The sequence below is a fragment of the Stegostoma tigrinum genome, chromosome 6, assembly GCF_030684315.1.
Source record: "Stegostoma tigrinum isolate sSteTig4 chromosome 6, sSteTig4.hap1, whole genome shotgun sequence".
NCBI classification, from domain to species: Eukaryota; Metazoa; Chordata; class Chondrichthyes; order Orectolobiformes; family Stegostomatidae; genus Stegostoma; species Stegostoma tigrinum.
Window position 1 is genome coordinate 61,382,782 of NC_081359.1, and position 16,160 is coordinate 61,398,941.

The 16,160-nt window shown below is 45.9% G+C and overlaps 1 protein-coding gene across 8 annotated transcripts in view; it reads left to right on the forward strand.

Moving 5' to 3' along the window:
* Positions 1 to 16,160, forward strand: part of LOC125453099 (interleukin-18 receptor 1-like) — a 63,717-nt gene that overhangs the window by 20,001 nt on the left and 27,556 nt on the right. For 7 of the 8 annotated variants that reach the window (XM_059646928.1, XM_059646924.1, XM_059646923.1 and 4 more), the window contains 3 exons: positions 333 to 406; positions 3,346 to 3,625; positions 6,118 to 6,298. In XM_059646928.1, coding sequence (XP_059502911.1) covers positions 343 to 406; positions 3,346 to 3,625; positions 6,118 to 6,298 — 525 coding nt within the window. In that variant the 5' untranslated portion in view covers positions 333 to 342. Of the gene's footprint in view, positions 1 to 332; positions 407 to 519; positions 657 to 3,345; positions 3,626 to 6,117; positions 6,299 to 16,160 lie in introns of all 8 variants that reach the window. The other variant, XM_059646929.1, reaches the window with a different exon arrangement.

The following is a 16,160-nucleotide window of genomic DNA, read 5'->3' on the forward strand; positions in this document are numbered from 1 at the left end:
CAAATCGTAGTCCCTCTAAACTGCTACAATGACCTCTTGTGTGAACATACTGATTCCCTCCATTGAGCTTACCCCTTGATACCAGTATGCAACATGTAACTTCTAGACATAACAACAGGTGATGGACAGCCTTCTGTATGCAACCTATGAGTCTCTTGTGATTGAGGATAACTGTATCATGTCAACACATGTCTGCAAATATACATTTTATGTGTACATCAATGTAACATGATCTAGTGACTGAATAGGGAACATGTCACTGTCTTCTTTTTATTGATATTTTGTACTGGTCTGACGCAAATCAAACTGTAACATTTTACTCTGAATTGCAGGGTGATTGCAATGTCCTGGATATTTTTGTTAACATTTGCCATATCTGAAATGGTGAATGGATGCAGCACTAAAGGTAAGATCTATCTAGATTTTCTATTTGTGAGCTCATAAATTACATGTAAATTGTGTCAGATTCTGCTCATATTGCTTGCTGTACTCTGTGTTTACTTCTGTCCTTTCCTTTAGCTTTTGTAGATTATGATTCCAAAATTCCAAGTTCTCTGTTTTGCAAAAAAAAGTCTGAAAGTTTTGGACTTTGATAATGTAGGAATATGTGTAGACTGCCTACTCTTGCCTGTAAGATCAAAACCACAGAATCTCAGGTAATGGATTCTTTCCAAGCCTTGTACTGTACTATTATATCTCTTAAACATCTGGGTCCCCTTTTCTTCATCAGCTACATCTTACCTCTTCATCTGAAGATATAGGCTCAGCTTCTACATACACACTAGTCCTTCCTCTTCACCACTTCCCTGGCTAATCTGGTATTCTCAAATTGCCTGTTGAGCATCTAGCCGTGACTAAGTCACAGTCTCGTTCAGTTAAAACTTTAAGCATTAAAGCATTTCAGCTTTGGTTACAAACTCTGCACCTTTACCTTCCTTTCAGTGGCCATTATTTTTGGTCGAATGAATTTGTTCACAACATCAGCGTATTGTTTGACCCTGAGCTGAACTTATGACTCTAATTGTATCCACTAGGCAGAAATTCTACTTATAATTTTGTTGAGTTGCCGGCCTTCAATGCTGTCTCATTCTTGCCTTTGTCACCTCCACAGTAAACTGCTGGTTCTGAGAAAGGTTCACTGGACCTGGAGCATTAAGAACATGAGAACCAGGAACAGGAGTAGGCCATCTGGCCCTTTGAGCCTGCTCCGCCATTGATTAAGATCATGGCTGTTTTTGATTTCATGGCCTCAGTTATGCTTACTCACCTCTCACCATAACTCTTAGTTAATTTCTTGAACAGTAATGAATTATCTTAACTTTTTAAAAACATTCAATGAGGAAGCCTCAACTACTTCACTGGGCAGCAAATTCCACAGATTCACAACCCTTTTGGGAGAACAAGTTCCTCCTCAATTCAGTCGTAAATCTGGTCATCCCAATTTTGATGCTATGCCCTCTGTTTCCACTGGCGGGTGAAACTAGAATCAATCTCCTTGCTTCTGTCTTATCCGTCCCCTTCATAATTTTATATATTTCTGGAAGATGCACCCCCCCCCTCATTCTTCCAAATTCCAATGAATGTAATCCCAGTCTATTCAGCCTCTCCTCATAAGCCAACCGTCTCAGTTCTGGAGTCCCCCTTGTGAATCTCCTGTGCACCCACTGCAGTGCCAGTACATTCTTTCTCAGATAAGGTGACCAAAACTGCACACATTACTCCAGGTGTGGCCTCACCAGCAACCTATACAGCTGTAACATAGCCTCCCTGCTTTTAAACTCAATCCCTCTGCCAATGAAGGACAAAGTTCTCTTTGCTTTCTTAACCATTGCATCTGTAAACCAACCTTCTGTGATTCATGGACAAGGACATCCAGGTCCCTCAGCACAGCAGCATGCTGCTACTTCTTACCATTCAAGTAATAGTCCCTTCTACTGTTATTCCTGCCAAAATGGATAACTTCACATCTATCAACATTGAATTCCATCTGCCAGACCTTCATCAATTTACTTAAACTATCTGTATCACCCTGCAAACTTTCAGAATCCTCTGCACACTTTGTTCCACTGCTCATCTTTTAGTGTTATTTGCCAACTTTGACACACTACATGTGGTCCCCAACTCCAAATCATCTGTGTAAGTTATAAACAACTGCGGTCCAAGCACTGATCCCAGGAGCACATCACTAGTCACTGTCCGCCAACAGAAAAATATTCATTTATCTCCAATCTTTGCTTCCTGTTAGTTAACCAATCCTTGATCCACGGTAATACATTGCACTTGCTGTAGATGTGGTCACTCCAGTTCACAATAGGAGCTGCCAGCTCCCACATCATACAGCTACAGCACATCACCTGCCCAGCCATCTCTACTTGGTTAATTCAGGTATTAGTTGGTTAATCCCAGTTAGTTAATTTTATTTATTAGTTCTGGAGTGTCCTTTCTGTACCTTGGCCAGATTTCCTACCAGCCAATCAGGTCACAGTTTTCCTGTGATGTCACCTTTCCAGTTAGGTTTCAGTTACTCTGGCTACATCTCTCTCTGACTCCGCTCCGGAAAACAAGGCTGCGAATCCCTGCGGTCAGTTAGATTTATATTACCATGCTCCAGGTGTACATCCCTTTGACTCCGCTCTGGGAAACATGGCCATGAATCCCTGCTGTAAGTTAGATTTATATTACTGTGTGCACTGGCTGTGCCTCCCTCCGACTCCAATCCCTGGAAGTAAGGCCTGTGATTTCTCTCCACAGATGCTGCCAGACCTGTTGAGCTTTTCCAGGCAATTTCTGTTTTGGTTTCCACTACTACATTGCTTCTTCCCAACCATCATAGAGTCCAGCTCAACCACAACTCTACTGCCCCTATCTCTTCTACACGACATCCCGTGGTTTTCTCCTTGACTATCAAAGTCTTAAATTTTAAATTCTCAACTTTGTCATCAAATCTATTCATGGACACAACTCTTTGTATCCTGTTAGATATTTTCAGGGCATGAGAAATATGAGAATGCAGTTTTTACCAGCTCTGGCCTTCTGTGCCTCCTTCATTACTTTTGCCCCATCATTATCTTCTACGCCTTCACCCACCTTGGCTCTGGATTTCAGAGTTTCCTAAACTCTCCACTTGTGTCCTCGACTTTAATACCACTCTTGAATATCCAAATTTTGACTAAAATTTTAATTAACCCTCTTAATATTTTTATCTCAAACTTTGTATCATTCTGATTTTATGATCAATATAAATTATTATAAACTAAATATCTACCTCTCAAAATTACATTTTTCATTGTGGTGTAACATGCTGCTATATTCTAACAATGTCTAAAAACTTTGATTTATTTATAGCAAATCAAATTGTCAGATGTCCTCCTGGTGTAATGACAACAGTCTATGCCCTCGAAGGCGAACATGCCCGTTTACGTTGTAGATTGTGTATCTCATCTACTTGTCATGCCATGAATGACCTTCAGGCACATGGATCTGCAATTACTTGGTTTAAGGAGCTACATGAAAATGGTAGTATTGAACTTATAGGCGGAGCAGGCAGGTTTACTGTTGAAGGATTCTTGCTCGGTTTTTGGCCTGCAACCTTGAATGACACTGGAAGATACTTCTGTTTGTTCTCGTAAGTAGAAATAATGATAATTATGTATGCTGGCACGTGTGTGTGGAGGGAGGGGATGGGTCATTTTTTTGAATTGGATGCCATCAGTCAACATTAAGATGAAAACCAGGAATATATTGACAAATCTCCTAAAATGTCTCTCAGCTTAAGATCTAGCCATTAATTACCTCTCACTTTAAACTTAACCTTTTGGTGTATCCAACATTTCTTGAGAAGAAAAACAGTCTGAAGAATAATGACAGATACTGAAAATGCATTGGTAGGGAATTATGGAATAAGAATTTTGCTATGTGATGAGTCTTTCAATCTAAAAATTAATAAGTCCATTTATGGAATTTCAACAGGCCAATAGGACTATTAATGACCCAGAGATAATGGGATAGTTCCTTTCTGTCTCGAATTGTAAAGCACATGCATGGATTTAGTACCTATAACTTTCACAGGGAGACTCTCTTCAAAATTTCCAGTTCAATAGCACTCTTGACTCATATATGTTGGAGCTTGAAACACTGTGCCTGAACCAATATAACAAATCTTGGACTTTTACTCCAGTCTGTCCATTCAAAGTAGTATTCTTTACTTTCCCTGGTGGCCTAAGGATCATGCTTTGCCTTCCCTCATTTCATTTTGACATGGTCCCTCCCGAATCTCCTGCAGCTGATGCTGGCATTTGCTTTTCTTATAACTTTTTCGTTTTTCTTTCAAAAGCACCAGCATCACAGTTTGCTGCCTTCTCCTTCCTGTTGCTGTTCGATCCCCTTCTTAAGCCATTATTCTACCTGGTCTTTACAGGCATTTGCTTACTCTGCTAACCACACTCTCTTTCAATATTATTCAATTCATACCATTTGCGCATGTTTTCACTCCCCATTATCACTATTCACCACCTCCTTTTTGACTGTTCATCTATTTTCCCTGCACTTATATCCGTCCTACAGCTACTCTTGATGATAGACTGTATGTAGTAGCCTGTGTTTTTTGATTTTTTGAAAATTATGGAGAGAAGACCACAGACTGAGAATGTTCAATGCCCCGGTCTTTCTTTCTCACCTTTATCAACAAGCACAAAGTGCAAAGCTTCTCGTTAAAACTTTCAACTTTTTCCTGGCTGACAGTTTTCAAAATCAATGGCTTATACTTTGCCAACCAAAATATGCTCTTCAATTTTTCTCTAACCACATTTCTTTGTATATGATACTCTCGGGCTATCGCTGTTTGTTGAGCTTTAACTTTACTTCTCTACATTAAGATAAATAACTTTAGATCAAATCCATTGCATACTACTATGTAGCCTTTATGGTATTAGAAATTGAACGTTAACTAGATGATGTTAATCAGTTTGGCCCAGATCTTCCCATAAGTAGTTAATTGTTGTAGCAGTTAGACAGTTGTGGGTTGACTTCTTGCAGATTTGCAGCCCAATGTAGCTGAGTCCATGGAAATTGTTTGCGAAGTTGAAAATTCTAAAGGGCAATTATCTGGCACCCAGAACACTCTGAAAATATCCTCAAAATTGAATTAGTGTTTGAGACTTCGAGGGTTCCAACTGATTGCCCTGAATAGTTAGTCAGAAACAGTTAGAGGACATGAAAGTGACAATCCCCCCCTCCCAACCCCACTATACGCAGACACGCAGTCGCGCACACACCTCCATTTCTACCTGCAGGTACCTGAACGCCTCAGACCTGGTCCCCATGATGTCTGATACCCCTCCTCCTTGTGTTCCAAGCACACTGATTCCAACTGTGCCTCCCAACCCGGTATCCTGGACCCGACACCACCACCACCCCACCTCACATTGACCCAGATCCAACTCTACTTCTCCCCCAGACTCAGCAAGGCCATTTTAATTAATACTTATTTCCCACGCAGTCTTTGCAATGTTACGTTTATTCATGGTTTTGACTCGGTGACATGAAAGGAACATAAATATTTCTTCAAGTTAGGCTGATCTGAATTAAAGGTAATGAGGTTCTCCTGTTTCTGAACATCTGATTGGTAATGATCATCCAGGTAGGAAAGTCTTTTAACACAAAGTTCATGAATTGTTTTTAATGGAATATACTTCCAGTGAAGTGTTCTTGCAGTGAAACGCATGGATATTGAGTCTATTGCTATGGGTACCAAAGAAATGTATTACTTTGTGCTGGACTATTTCATGCATTTGGTCCTCTGTTCTTTCAGGGAGGCGGTAAGCATCCCATGATTATATTGTGACAGTGCTGCAGAGAATGACTTTACATTGACTTACCATTCCGGATAAGCAGCTGATTAAATGTGTCTTGGGTTAATGATGTCATTGGAATGTGAGTGTCTTTTGCTTCATTACTGTGAATGATCATGAACCTTGTGCAAAAATCTATTGTAGAGAGCAAGAGTGAGAGGGAATAAAGCAGTCTAATTTGGAACTGACTGCTACATCTGTTCTTCTTATTTATTTTCCCAATTATATGTTCAGCATCATTTATTCTAACCTGCTTTCTGCATAATAGCAATGGAACTCACAATATCATGGGTGAAAACGTGACTTTGAATGTTACACCAATTAATGAAAGTTGTTACACGGAAGAACTAACATATGAACGAGATGCTGACATTGGAACATCTATTGAATTGCATTGTCCACAAATAGAGGAGTACAAGAATAATAAAGAAGATCTGACATGGTACAAGGTAATAATGTTCAACAGAATCAATTAGATTAACAAATTTGGAACTCAGACTTGCATTTAAATTAATAGGTGGAACCTATGGGCAATGGTGGAATCACTTGGTTAAACATGATGGAAATTGAAAGAAGATATCGTTGATATTATGCAAAAACCTTTTGGTTTTCCATCCAAGGTTTGAATGGTGAGACAAGAATCTCACGTAAATGGGTAGAAGCTCATTTATATGCATTAAAATCTCATTATTACTTAATGTAAACTCATTTATCTACAGTTTGTTATTTCCAAGGTAGTGGATTGAAACTAGACAGCAACAACTCCTGACATGAAAGTCTGAGCAGGTACCTGGTAGATTCAGCTCATCATTTGCTCCTCAGGGGTTCCATCTGGGACGGCAGTTCCCAGCATCTCAGGGCATACTCCATGGGCAGCAACCATCCTTCATCCAAAGAAGTTGGTGTCGGAGATGGACCAACACCTTTTGTTGCTATGCTGCTACCAGGTGTCTTTGTGCACAGGGGCATGTATCATTTCACACATCACAACTGAGAGCATCTTAGGACTTTTGAATATTTACAATCAACCTATTCAGAGATGTCATTGCACACCTCTGGAGCAAGTGGCAGACCTAGCAAAGATAATAAAATGTGAGGCTGGATGAACACAGCAGGCCAAGCAGCATCTCAGGAGCACAAAAGCTGACGTTTCGGGCCTAGACCCTTCATCAGAGAGGGGGATGGGGAGAGGGAACTGGAATAAATAGGGAGAGAGGGGGAGGCGGACCGAAGATGGAGAGTAAAGAAGATAGGTGGAGAGAGTGTAGGTGGGGAGGTAGGGAGGGGATAGGTCAGTCCAGGGAAGACGGACAGGTCAAGGAGGTGGGATGAGGTTAGTAGGTAGATGGGGGTGCGGCTTGGGGTGGGAGGAAGGGATGGGTGAGAGGAAGAACAGGTTAGGGAGGCAGAGACAGGTTGGACTGGTTTTGGGATGCAGTGGGTGGGGGGGAAGAGCTGGGCTGGCTGTGTGGTGCAGTGGGAGGAGGGGACGAACTGGGCACGGCCGACGCCGACGGAACCCCGCCCACGGCCGACGGAACCCCGCCCACGGCCGACGACCTCATCGCTCCGCCCACAACCTCCACAGCCAGCAACCCCAGAGAAGACAGCCACACTGAGCCCTGCCGCATCTTCACCATCCCCCCAGACCTCCCACTGACTGAGGATGAACGGTCAGTCCTTAGTAAGGGGCTCACCTTTGTCTCCCTACAACCACACATCAACGAATACCAGTCACGGTTGGACATAGAGCAGTTTTTCCGCCGTCTTCGCCTCCATGCCTACTTCTTCAACCGGGAACCTAACCCTCCTTCCACTGACCCCTTCACCCGCTTCCAACACAAGTCCTCCTCCTGGACACCACCCCCAGGCCTCCTACCCTCCCTCGACCTCTTCATCTCCAACTGCCGTCGAGACATTAACCGCCTCAACCTCTCCACCCCTCTCACCCACTCCAACCTCTGCCCCGCAGAACGGGCAGCACTCCGCTCCCTCCGCTCCAACCCCAACCTCACCATCAAACCCGCAGACAAGGGTGGCGCAGTGGTAGTATGGCGCACTGACCTCTACATCGCCGAGGCCAGACGCCAACTCTCCGACACCACCTCCTACCACCTCCTCGATCATGACCCCACACCCGAGCACCAAACCATCATCTCCAACACCATTCACGACCTCATCACCTCAGGGGACCTCCCACCCACAGCCTCCAACCTCACTGTTCCCCAACCCCGCACGGCCCGTTTCTATCTCCTTCCCAAAATCCACAAACCTGCCTGCCCTGGTCGACCCATCGTCTCAGCCTGCTCCTGCCCCACCGAACTCATCTCCACCTATCTGGACTCCATTTTCTCCCCTTTGGTCCAGGAACTCCCCACCTACGTCCGTGATACCACCCACGTCCTCCACCTCCTCCAGGACTTCTAATTCCCTGGCCCCCAACACCTCATATTCACCATGGACATCCAGTCCCTGTACACCTGCATTCCGCATGGAGATGGCCTCAAGGCCCTCCGCTTCTTCCTGTCCCGTAGGCCCGACCAGTCCCCCTCCACCGACACTATCATCCGCCTAGCTGAACTCGTCCTCACACTCAACAACTTCTCTTTTGACTCCTCCCACTTCCTACAGACTAAGGGGGTGGCCATGGGCACCCGCGTGGGCCCCAGCTATGCCTGCCTCTTTGTAGGTTACGTGGAACAGTCCCTCTTCCGCACCTACACAGGCCCCAAACCCCACCTCTTCCTCCGGTACATTGATGACTGTATCGGCGCCGCCTCTTGCTCCCCAGAGGAGCTCGAACAGTTCATCCACTTCACAACACCTTCCACCCCAACCTTCAGTTCACCTGGGCCATCTCCAGCACATCCCTCACCTTCTTGGACCTCTCAGTCTCCATCTCAGGCAACCAGCTTGTAACTGATGTCCATTTCAAGCCCACCGACTCCCACAGCTACCTAGAATACACCTCCTCCCACCCACCCCCCTGCAAAAATTCCATCCCCTATTCCCAATTCCTCCGCCTCCGCCGCATCTGCTCCCACGATAAGACATTCCACTCCCGCACATCCCAGATGTCCAAGTTCTTTAAGGACCGCAACTTTCCCCCCACAGTGATGGAGTACGCCCTTGACCGCGTCTCCCGTATTTCCCGCAACACATCCCTCACATTCCGCCTCTGCCACAACCGCCCTAAGAGGATCCCCCTCGTTCTCACACACCACCCTACCAACCTCCGGATACAACGCATCATCCTCCGACACTTCCGCCATTTACAATCCGACCCCACCACCCAAGACATTTTTCCATCCCCTCCCCTGTCTGCTTTCCGGAGAGACCACTCTCTCCGTGACTCCCTTGTTCGCTCCACACTGCCCTCCAACCCCACCACACCCGGCACCTTCCCCTGCAACCGCAGGAAATGCTACACTTGTCCCCACACCTCCTCCCTCACCCCTATTCCAGGCCCCAAGATGACATTCCACATTAAGCAGAGGTTCACCTGCACATCTGCCAATGTGGTATACTGCATCCACTGTACCCGGTGCGGCTTCCTCTACATTGGGGAAACCAAGCGGAGGCTTGGAGACCGCTTTGCAGAACACCTCCGCTCAGTTCACAACAAACAACTGCACCTCGCAGTCGCAAACCATTTCCACTCCCCCTCCCATTCTCTAGATGACATGTCCATCATGGGCCTCCTGCACTGCCACAATGATGCCACCCGAAGGTTGCAGGAACAGCAACTCATATTCCGCCTGGGAACCCTGCAGCCATATGGTATCAATGTGGACTTCACCAGTTTCAAAATCTCCCCTTCCCCTACTGCATCCCTATACCAGCCCAGTTCGTCCCCCCCCACCCACTGCATCCCAAAATCAGTCCAACCTGTCTCTGCCTCCCTAACCGGTTCTTCCTCTCACCCATCCCTTCCTCCCACCCCAAGCCGCACCCCCATCTACCTACTAACCTCATCCCACCTCCTTGACCTGTCCGTCTTCCCTGGACTGACCTATCCCCTCCCTACCTCCCCACCTATACTCTCTCCACCTATCTTCTTTACTCTCCATCTTCGGTCCGCCTCCCCCTCGCTCCCTATTTATTCCAGTTGCCTCTCCCCATCCCCCTCTCTGATGAAGGGTCTAGGCCCGAAACGTCAGCTTTTGTGCTCCTGAGATGCTGCTTGGCCTGCTGTGTTCATCCAGCCTCACATTTTATTATCTTGGCATTCTCCAGCATCTGCAGTTCCCATTATCTCTGACCTAGCAAAGACACCAGATCAACAGCTGTGGCTGTCTGGTTTCTCTCCACTGCCAGGGAAAACAGCAGTCTGAATAGATAAAGCGAGATTAGGTAATAATGAGATGTAAATGCATACCTCTGGAGCAGGTGGTGTTCAGAAATTGAACCCAGGCCTCCTGGCTGAGACGTAAGGGCAATACCAGTGCACCACAAGAAAGCTTGCTTTGATTATGTTCGTTCATTTGGCCACCTCTTGAATGCTCACAGCATGTCTTTGCGCTTGCCTTGCCTTTTTGCACATTGTGCCCGCAGTCAGAAATTAAAGGCTCATAGTAGTTCTGTCTCATCTTGTCTTTAATGCTCACACAAAGCCAGGCAGTTTATCTTGTTGTTGCAGTGATCGGTGAAGAGGTGAACGTGTAGCTGTTCAACAACACACTACATCAGTGTCACATTTACAGCATGTGCCAGCAGCTTACACAGCAAGCATGCTGAATATGCTTCTATGTCATGCCTGCAAGTCTAAGGGAAGTAGTTCTCAGCCGATTCAAGGGTGACTTCTGTTAGTCAAGGGTTCTGCCATAATCAGTAAAGGACTTTGTGTTATCTTAGTCAGACGGCTTGGACAAAGGCATTTGGCCCCATGAGACATTCAAGTTTCAGATGTTCTGTGTCATTGAAGACTGGGGAATGGGCCATGGTCACTCCTGCAGATTGAATGTAGCAAGTCTGCGGATTAGCAGTGTATCAGTTTGGGAGCTGGACAGAGATCAGTCAGGGTTTTGCTCCATCATCAGGCAAGACTGCCATTCCAAGTTAGTCAGTGGTTGGGCCATGATCTTCAAGACGCCTGTTCACTGAAAGTCATTTTAGCTTCTCAGGGGCCACAATGTTGGGCAATTTGGACAAGTCAGTTATGGGAATTGGAGACAGCATGCGGGGGGAGCTTTAATTATTATGGGATAGCAAGGGGGCTTCACAACATGTAAAAGTAGGAGTCAATAGTGCATTGGAAGACGTGGTTACTGTGGGAGCATGGCCACTGATAGTCGGCATCATCTTAGATTTGATGGCATAATGTTGCATATCAATAGGTGGCTTGACTAATGGTAGACCTGGAGCTCAGGAATAATGCAGGGAGATGGAGATTTCAATGAAAGAGATGGGTGGGGAAGCTCAAAACAGTGCAAAGAAGAAAGGAACAAGAGGGATTGAGCAGTCACCTAGATATAACAGGCTGAGCCTGCAACTCACTCTGAAGCATGACCACTGATGCCTTCCATCCTCACCTGAATTGCAAATGCCAACCAGAAATAGAAACTGGCTGCCAGCACACTGGAGTAGGTAGAGTAGTGTTTCTTTCTTTCTGTCTGAGAAATTGAGTTGTATTTGTGAGCAACAAGACAACCTTCTCAGGGCAGCTAATATAATCAGGCATTTACACAGGACAAGTTAAGGGCATCTGTGATCATAGAATCCTGCATATGAAACACTTATAACAACCAATTGATTGGGATACAGATCCTGGCCATTAGCAATCATAACAAATCGTAACAGATCATTGGTCAGTACAGACTGATTATTGTCATGTCTTTGAAGCTAAAGTAATCATGAGTGAATTTAAAAGTGTCACCAACAGGCCATAATTCATAAAGACAATCCATGTTCCCATTGGCTACATGAGTGCAGAGAGTTAATTTTCTCTCATCTTGAATTGTAAGTATTTGACAATGTGCTCTTATGTGCGATGTTGCCTTTCTTGGTTGATGTGGAGGATGGGGATGGGGTTGTGGATTCAGGAACGTAAGTTTCAGTAATCATATTGCACTTAAAATCTCCTACTTTATTTAAGCAACACAGCTTGTGTCGCATATGTCTGAATAAAGGCCTCACATGTTAAAGATCCATGTGCAAGCAACCCAAATTCCACCATGTTTCATTCTGTTGGGGGTTATGCTAAGCTGCCATTTTGTGTGTGATATAAATGAACACTGCACACTCACAGCTGTTCTGTTTCCAATATTCATCACATGGTCTCATTAGGACCATGACCAATGGATGCTACTAAGGAGAGGTTATCACTGGTTGTGGTACAACAAAGACACAGAAATTGAGGAGGAATAAATGAACAGCTCCCACATGAAGAGCTTGTAGCTGAAGGCCCTTCTGATGAGTGAGGTGTGTTACTGCCACAGATGGAAATGTTCCCGGACACCATCACAGAATGGTGCCATCTGCCGGAGCAGGATTGCAATTTGGAGGTTAGTGAGTGGCCATCTTCTGCTGATATGAAGGTGACAGCTGCACTAAATGTTCATGCAGCTGGTGGCTTCCAAGGATCCATGAGGACCTGTGAGGGATGTCTCACTCCTCAACTCACAAATGCATCAAAGCTGTTACCAATGCAACTTGTGCCAGATTAAACTGCTTCGTCTGATTTCCCACTGACAGGGTCATTGCTGCAGTCCAGGCGGTAGGCTTTGCCAACACAGCTGGCTTCCCCTGGCTGCAGGGCACGATAGACTATACATACCTCACCCTGACAGCACCATAGTCTAAGACGGCAGACTTTAGTCAACAGAAACATTTTCCATTCAGTCAGTACAATCATCTGTGATCATTGGTATCACCTATTGGGGTTTGTACTAAATCCTCTGGAAACAGTCATATTGCCCCTATTCGTGATAACACTCAGGTTTCTGCTTCATTTCGAGGACCGTACAAGGATGGTTACCCTCTTTTAATGACTCAATTATTCAACCCACTGGCTGAAACAAAACACAGATACAACACAGTGATAATGGGAACGGCAGATGCTGGAGAATCCAAGATAACCAAAGTGTGGAGCTAGATGAACACAGCAGACCAAGCAGCATCTCAGGAGCATAACAGCTGACGTTTCGGGCCTAGACGCTGATAAAGGGTCTAGGCCCGAAACGTCAGCCTTTGTGCTCTTGAGATGCTGCTTGGCCTGCTGTGTTCATCCAGCTCCACACTTTGTGATCACAGCTACAACACAGCCCACTTTTCCACCAGGCCCATTCTGAAGCAGGTGACAAATCTCCTGAAGATAAGGTTCTGATGATTTGATTAGTCTGGGGGAGCCTTGCAGTACAGTCTACACTGTGTTCCACACAGTCCCAGTGTGCTGTGCCCTGCACACGGGAGCATAAAAAGAGGGGACTGTGATAGATGGGGGAGCAATAGCAGTCTTTTAAGGAGGAAGATGAGGACGTGGAGCAGGAGAAACATCATGGTCTACATGAAAGAGTGGTGCACCGTTGGATGCAACAAGTCATACATGACTTACTTGACACCCAGTTCCAGTAGACATGAGTTGCACAAAGTCATCATTCAAGTTTTTTGATGTTCAAAAGGCAAGCAGTCCATGTTTATTTCCAGAAGCAAATGCAGATTTATTTTGTTGTTTTCACGTTTTTCCTGTTAACTTTTATTGATTAACGTTAACAAGTGTTTGAAGGCATTCCAATGTGTGCTACTCCCACATTCAACCATGAGAAGTTGTAATGCTACACTGGGCTTAAGGGAACTGATGGATTGCATTATACAGGGTTGTCACATGTTATGGAGCGAAGGATGGGTAGCCTCTGTCATGTGGTTCTTGTAGCTGCATTTATAATAGCAGCCAGTTAGACAAGTGAAAAAGAGGCAGTGCGTTGACAAATGTGAGGGTCTATTTTCAATGAAGTGTCACCCATATCATCTATGTGCCCTCAGCAACTTTTCTCCTGTATTTCCCTCCCAGTACGTGTACTGTGCACAGCTGTTTGTGGCTGGCTGTGTTTGACTTGGTGCTTGGCTGGCCTTAAAATATGGCCCTGGTGGCACAGATCCTGGTAGGTCCTGGCAGTAGAGAATCCTTCCATTGCTGGTGAGGGCATGACCGCGTGAGTGTGGAAAGGTAGGGATATGGTGCACACATGAGGTGAGCAATAGAGAATTGTGTGAGATGACTCACTAGTGCACAAAGACGGAAACACTCCATGAAACTCCCTGAAATTGACACTTTGCCGATTTTTGGTAAAATCCAGTCTAGTGTTTTAGTGAGGGCGTGGAATATCAGTGTGTGAAGAAGCACAATGGGTTAATGTTTTCTGCAGCAAAACAGCAAAGATATTAAATGTGAAACCATTGAACTTTGTAAAAACAATCAATTGCAAAAAAAACAAGAGCACCTAGAACCGATATCCATTTCAAGTCCACTGACTCCCACAGCTACCTAGAATACACCTCCTCCCACCCACCTTCCTGCAAAAATGCCGTCCCCTATTCCCAATTCCTTCACTTCTGCTGCATCTGCTCCCAGGATGAGGTATTCCACTCCTGTACATCCCAGATGTCCTCGTTTTTCAAGGACCGCAACATCTTCTCCGCACCCCCCCCCCCCCCCCCACCCCGCAGTGGTTGAGAATGCCCTCGACCGCGTCTCCTGCATTGTCCACACACCCTGTCCCCGCAATAACAACCAAAACAGGATCCCCCTCGTCCTCACGTACCACCCCACCAACCTCCGGATCCGACACATCATCCACCGACACTGCCGCCATCTGCAATCCGACCCCACTACCAAAGACATTTTTCCCTTCCCCACCCTTTTATCTGCTTTCTGGAGGGACCACTCCCTCCATGACTCCCTTATCTATTCCAAGCTTCCCCCCGCACCCTCCCACCCCACCACACCTGGCACTTTTCCCTGCAACCACAGGAAATGCTAAACCAGCCACTACACCACCTCCGTCACCCCCATCCCAGGCCCCAAGAAGACTTTCCACATCAAACAGATGTTCACCTGCACATCTGCTAATGTCCTGTACTGCATCCACTGTTCCCATTGTGGCCTCCTCTAGATCGGAGAAACCAAACGGAGGCTTGGTGATCACTTTGCAGAACACCTACGCTCAGTTAGCACTAAACAACTGCACCGCCCAGTCGCGAACCATTTCAACTCCCCCTCCCATTCCTCAGACGACATGTCCATCCTTGGCCTCCTGCAGTGCCACGACGATGCCACCCGAAGGTTGCAGGAACAGCAACTCATATTACATTTGGGAACCCTGCAATTATATCAATGTGGACTTCACAAGCTTCAAAATCTTCCCTCCTCCCCCACCGCATCCCAAAACCAGCCCAGCTTGTACCCGCCTCGCTAACCTTTCTGTCCTTCCACCTATCCCTTCCTCCCACCTCAAGCCGCACCCCCATCTCCTACCTACCAACCTCATCCCGGCCCCTTGACCTGTCAGTCCTCCTTGGACTGGCCAATCTTCTCCCTATCTCCCCACTTACGTTCACCTTTACTGGCGCCATCCCTGCCTCTTTGACCTGTCTGTCTCCTCTTCACCTATCTTCTCCTCTATCCATCTCCTATCCGCCTCCGCCTCTCCCTCTCTCCCTATTTATTTCAGAACCCCCTTCCTCTCCTGGATTTCTGAAGAAGAGTCTAGGCCCGAAACGTCAACTTGCTGCTCCTCTGAAGCTGCTTGGCCTGCTGTGTTCATCCAGCTTGGCACCTTGTTATCTCAAGACCCAAAGTTGCTGCCACCTTTCACTGCAGCAGAAGGTCCCTTTAATGAACTCTCAAAATGGTCGTCTCCCAGTGACTACCTGTTAGATGGATGCACAGGAATAAGCATCCATGACAACCTAATGGAAAGGGATGAAAATGGTGTTGTGGTTGCTATTTGAGTTTAGAAGTTGGATACTTGTGTGGCAGTAGTTCAGGGTAGTGGGATTAAAGTCAGCTGCAAATTGACTTTGATTTGCAAATCAAGGGAGAGAAAGAGAAGGAGCTTATCACTAAGCCACTGTTTCTGTTTTCTTAGCTATTTGTCTCTTTGGTGCAACCCTACGTCAAAGACAAATGGGGGTGGCAATAGCCTAGTGGTAATATCACTGAGCTATTAATCCACAGACCCAGATAATATCCTGGGGACCGGCTTCAATTCTGACCATGACAGATGTTGGAATTGAAATTTGATAAGAATCTGAAGTTAAGAGACTAATGGTGACAATGAATCCATTGTTGATTGTTGGAAAAACCCATCTGAT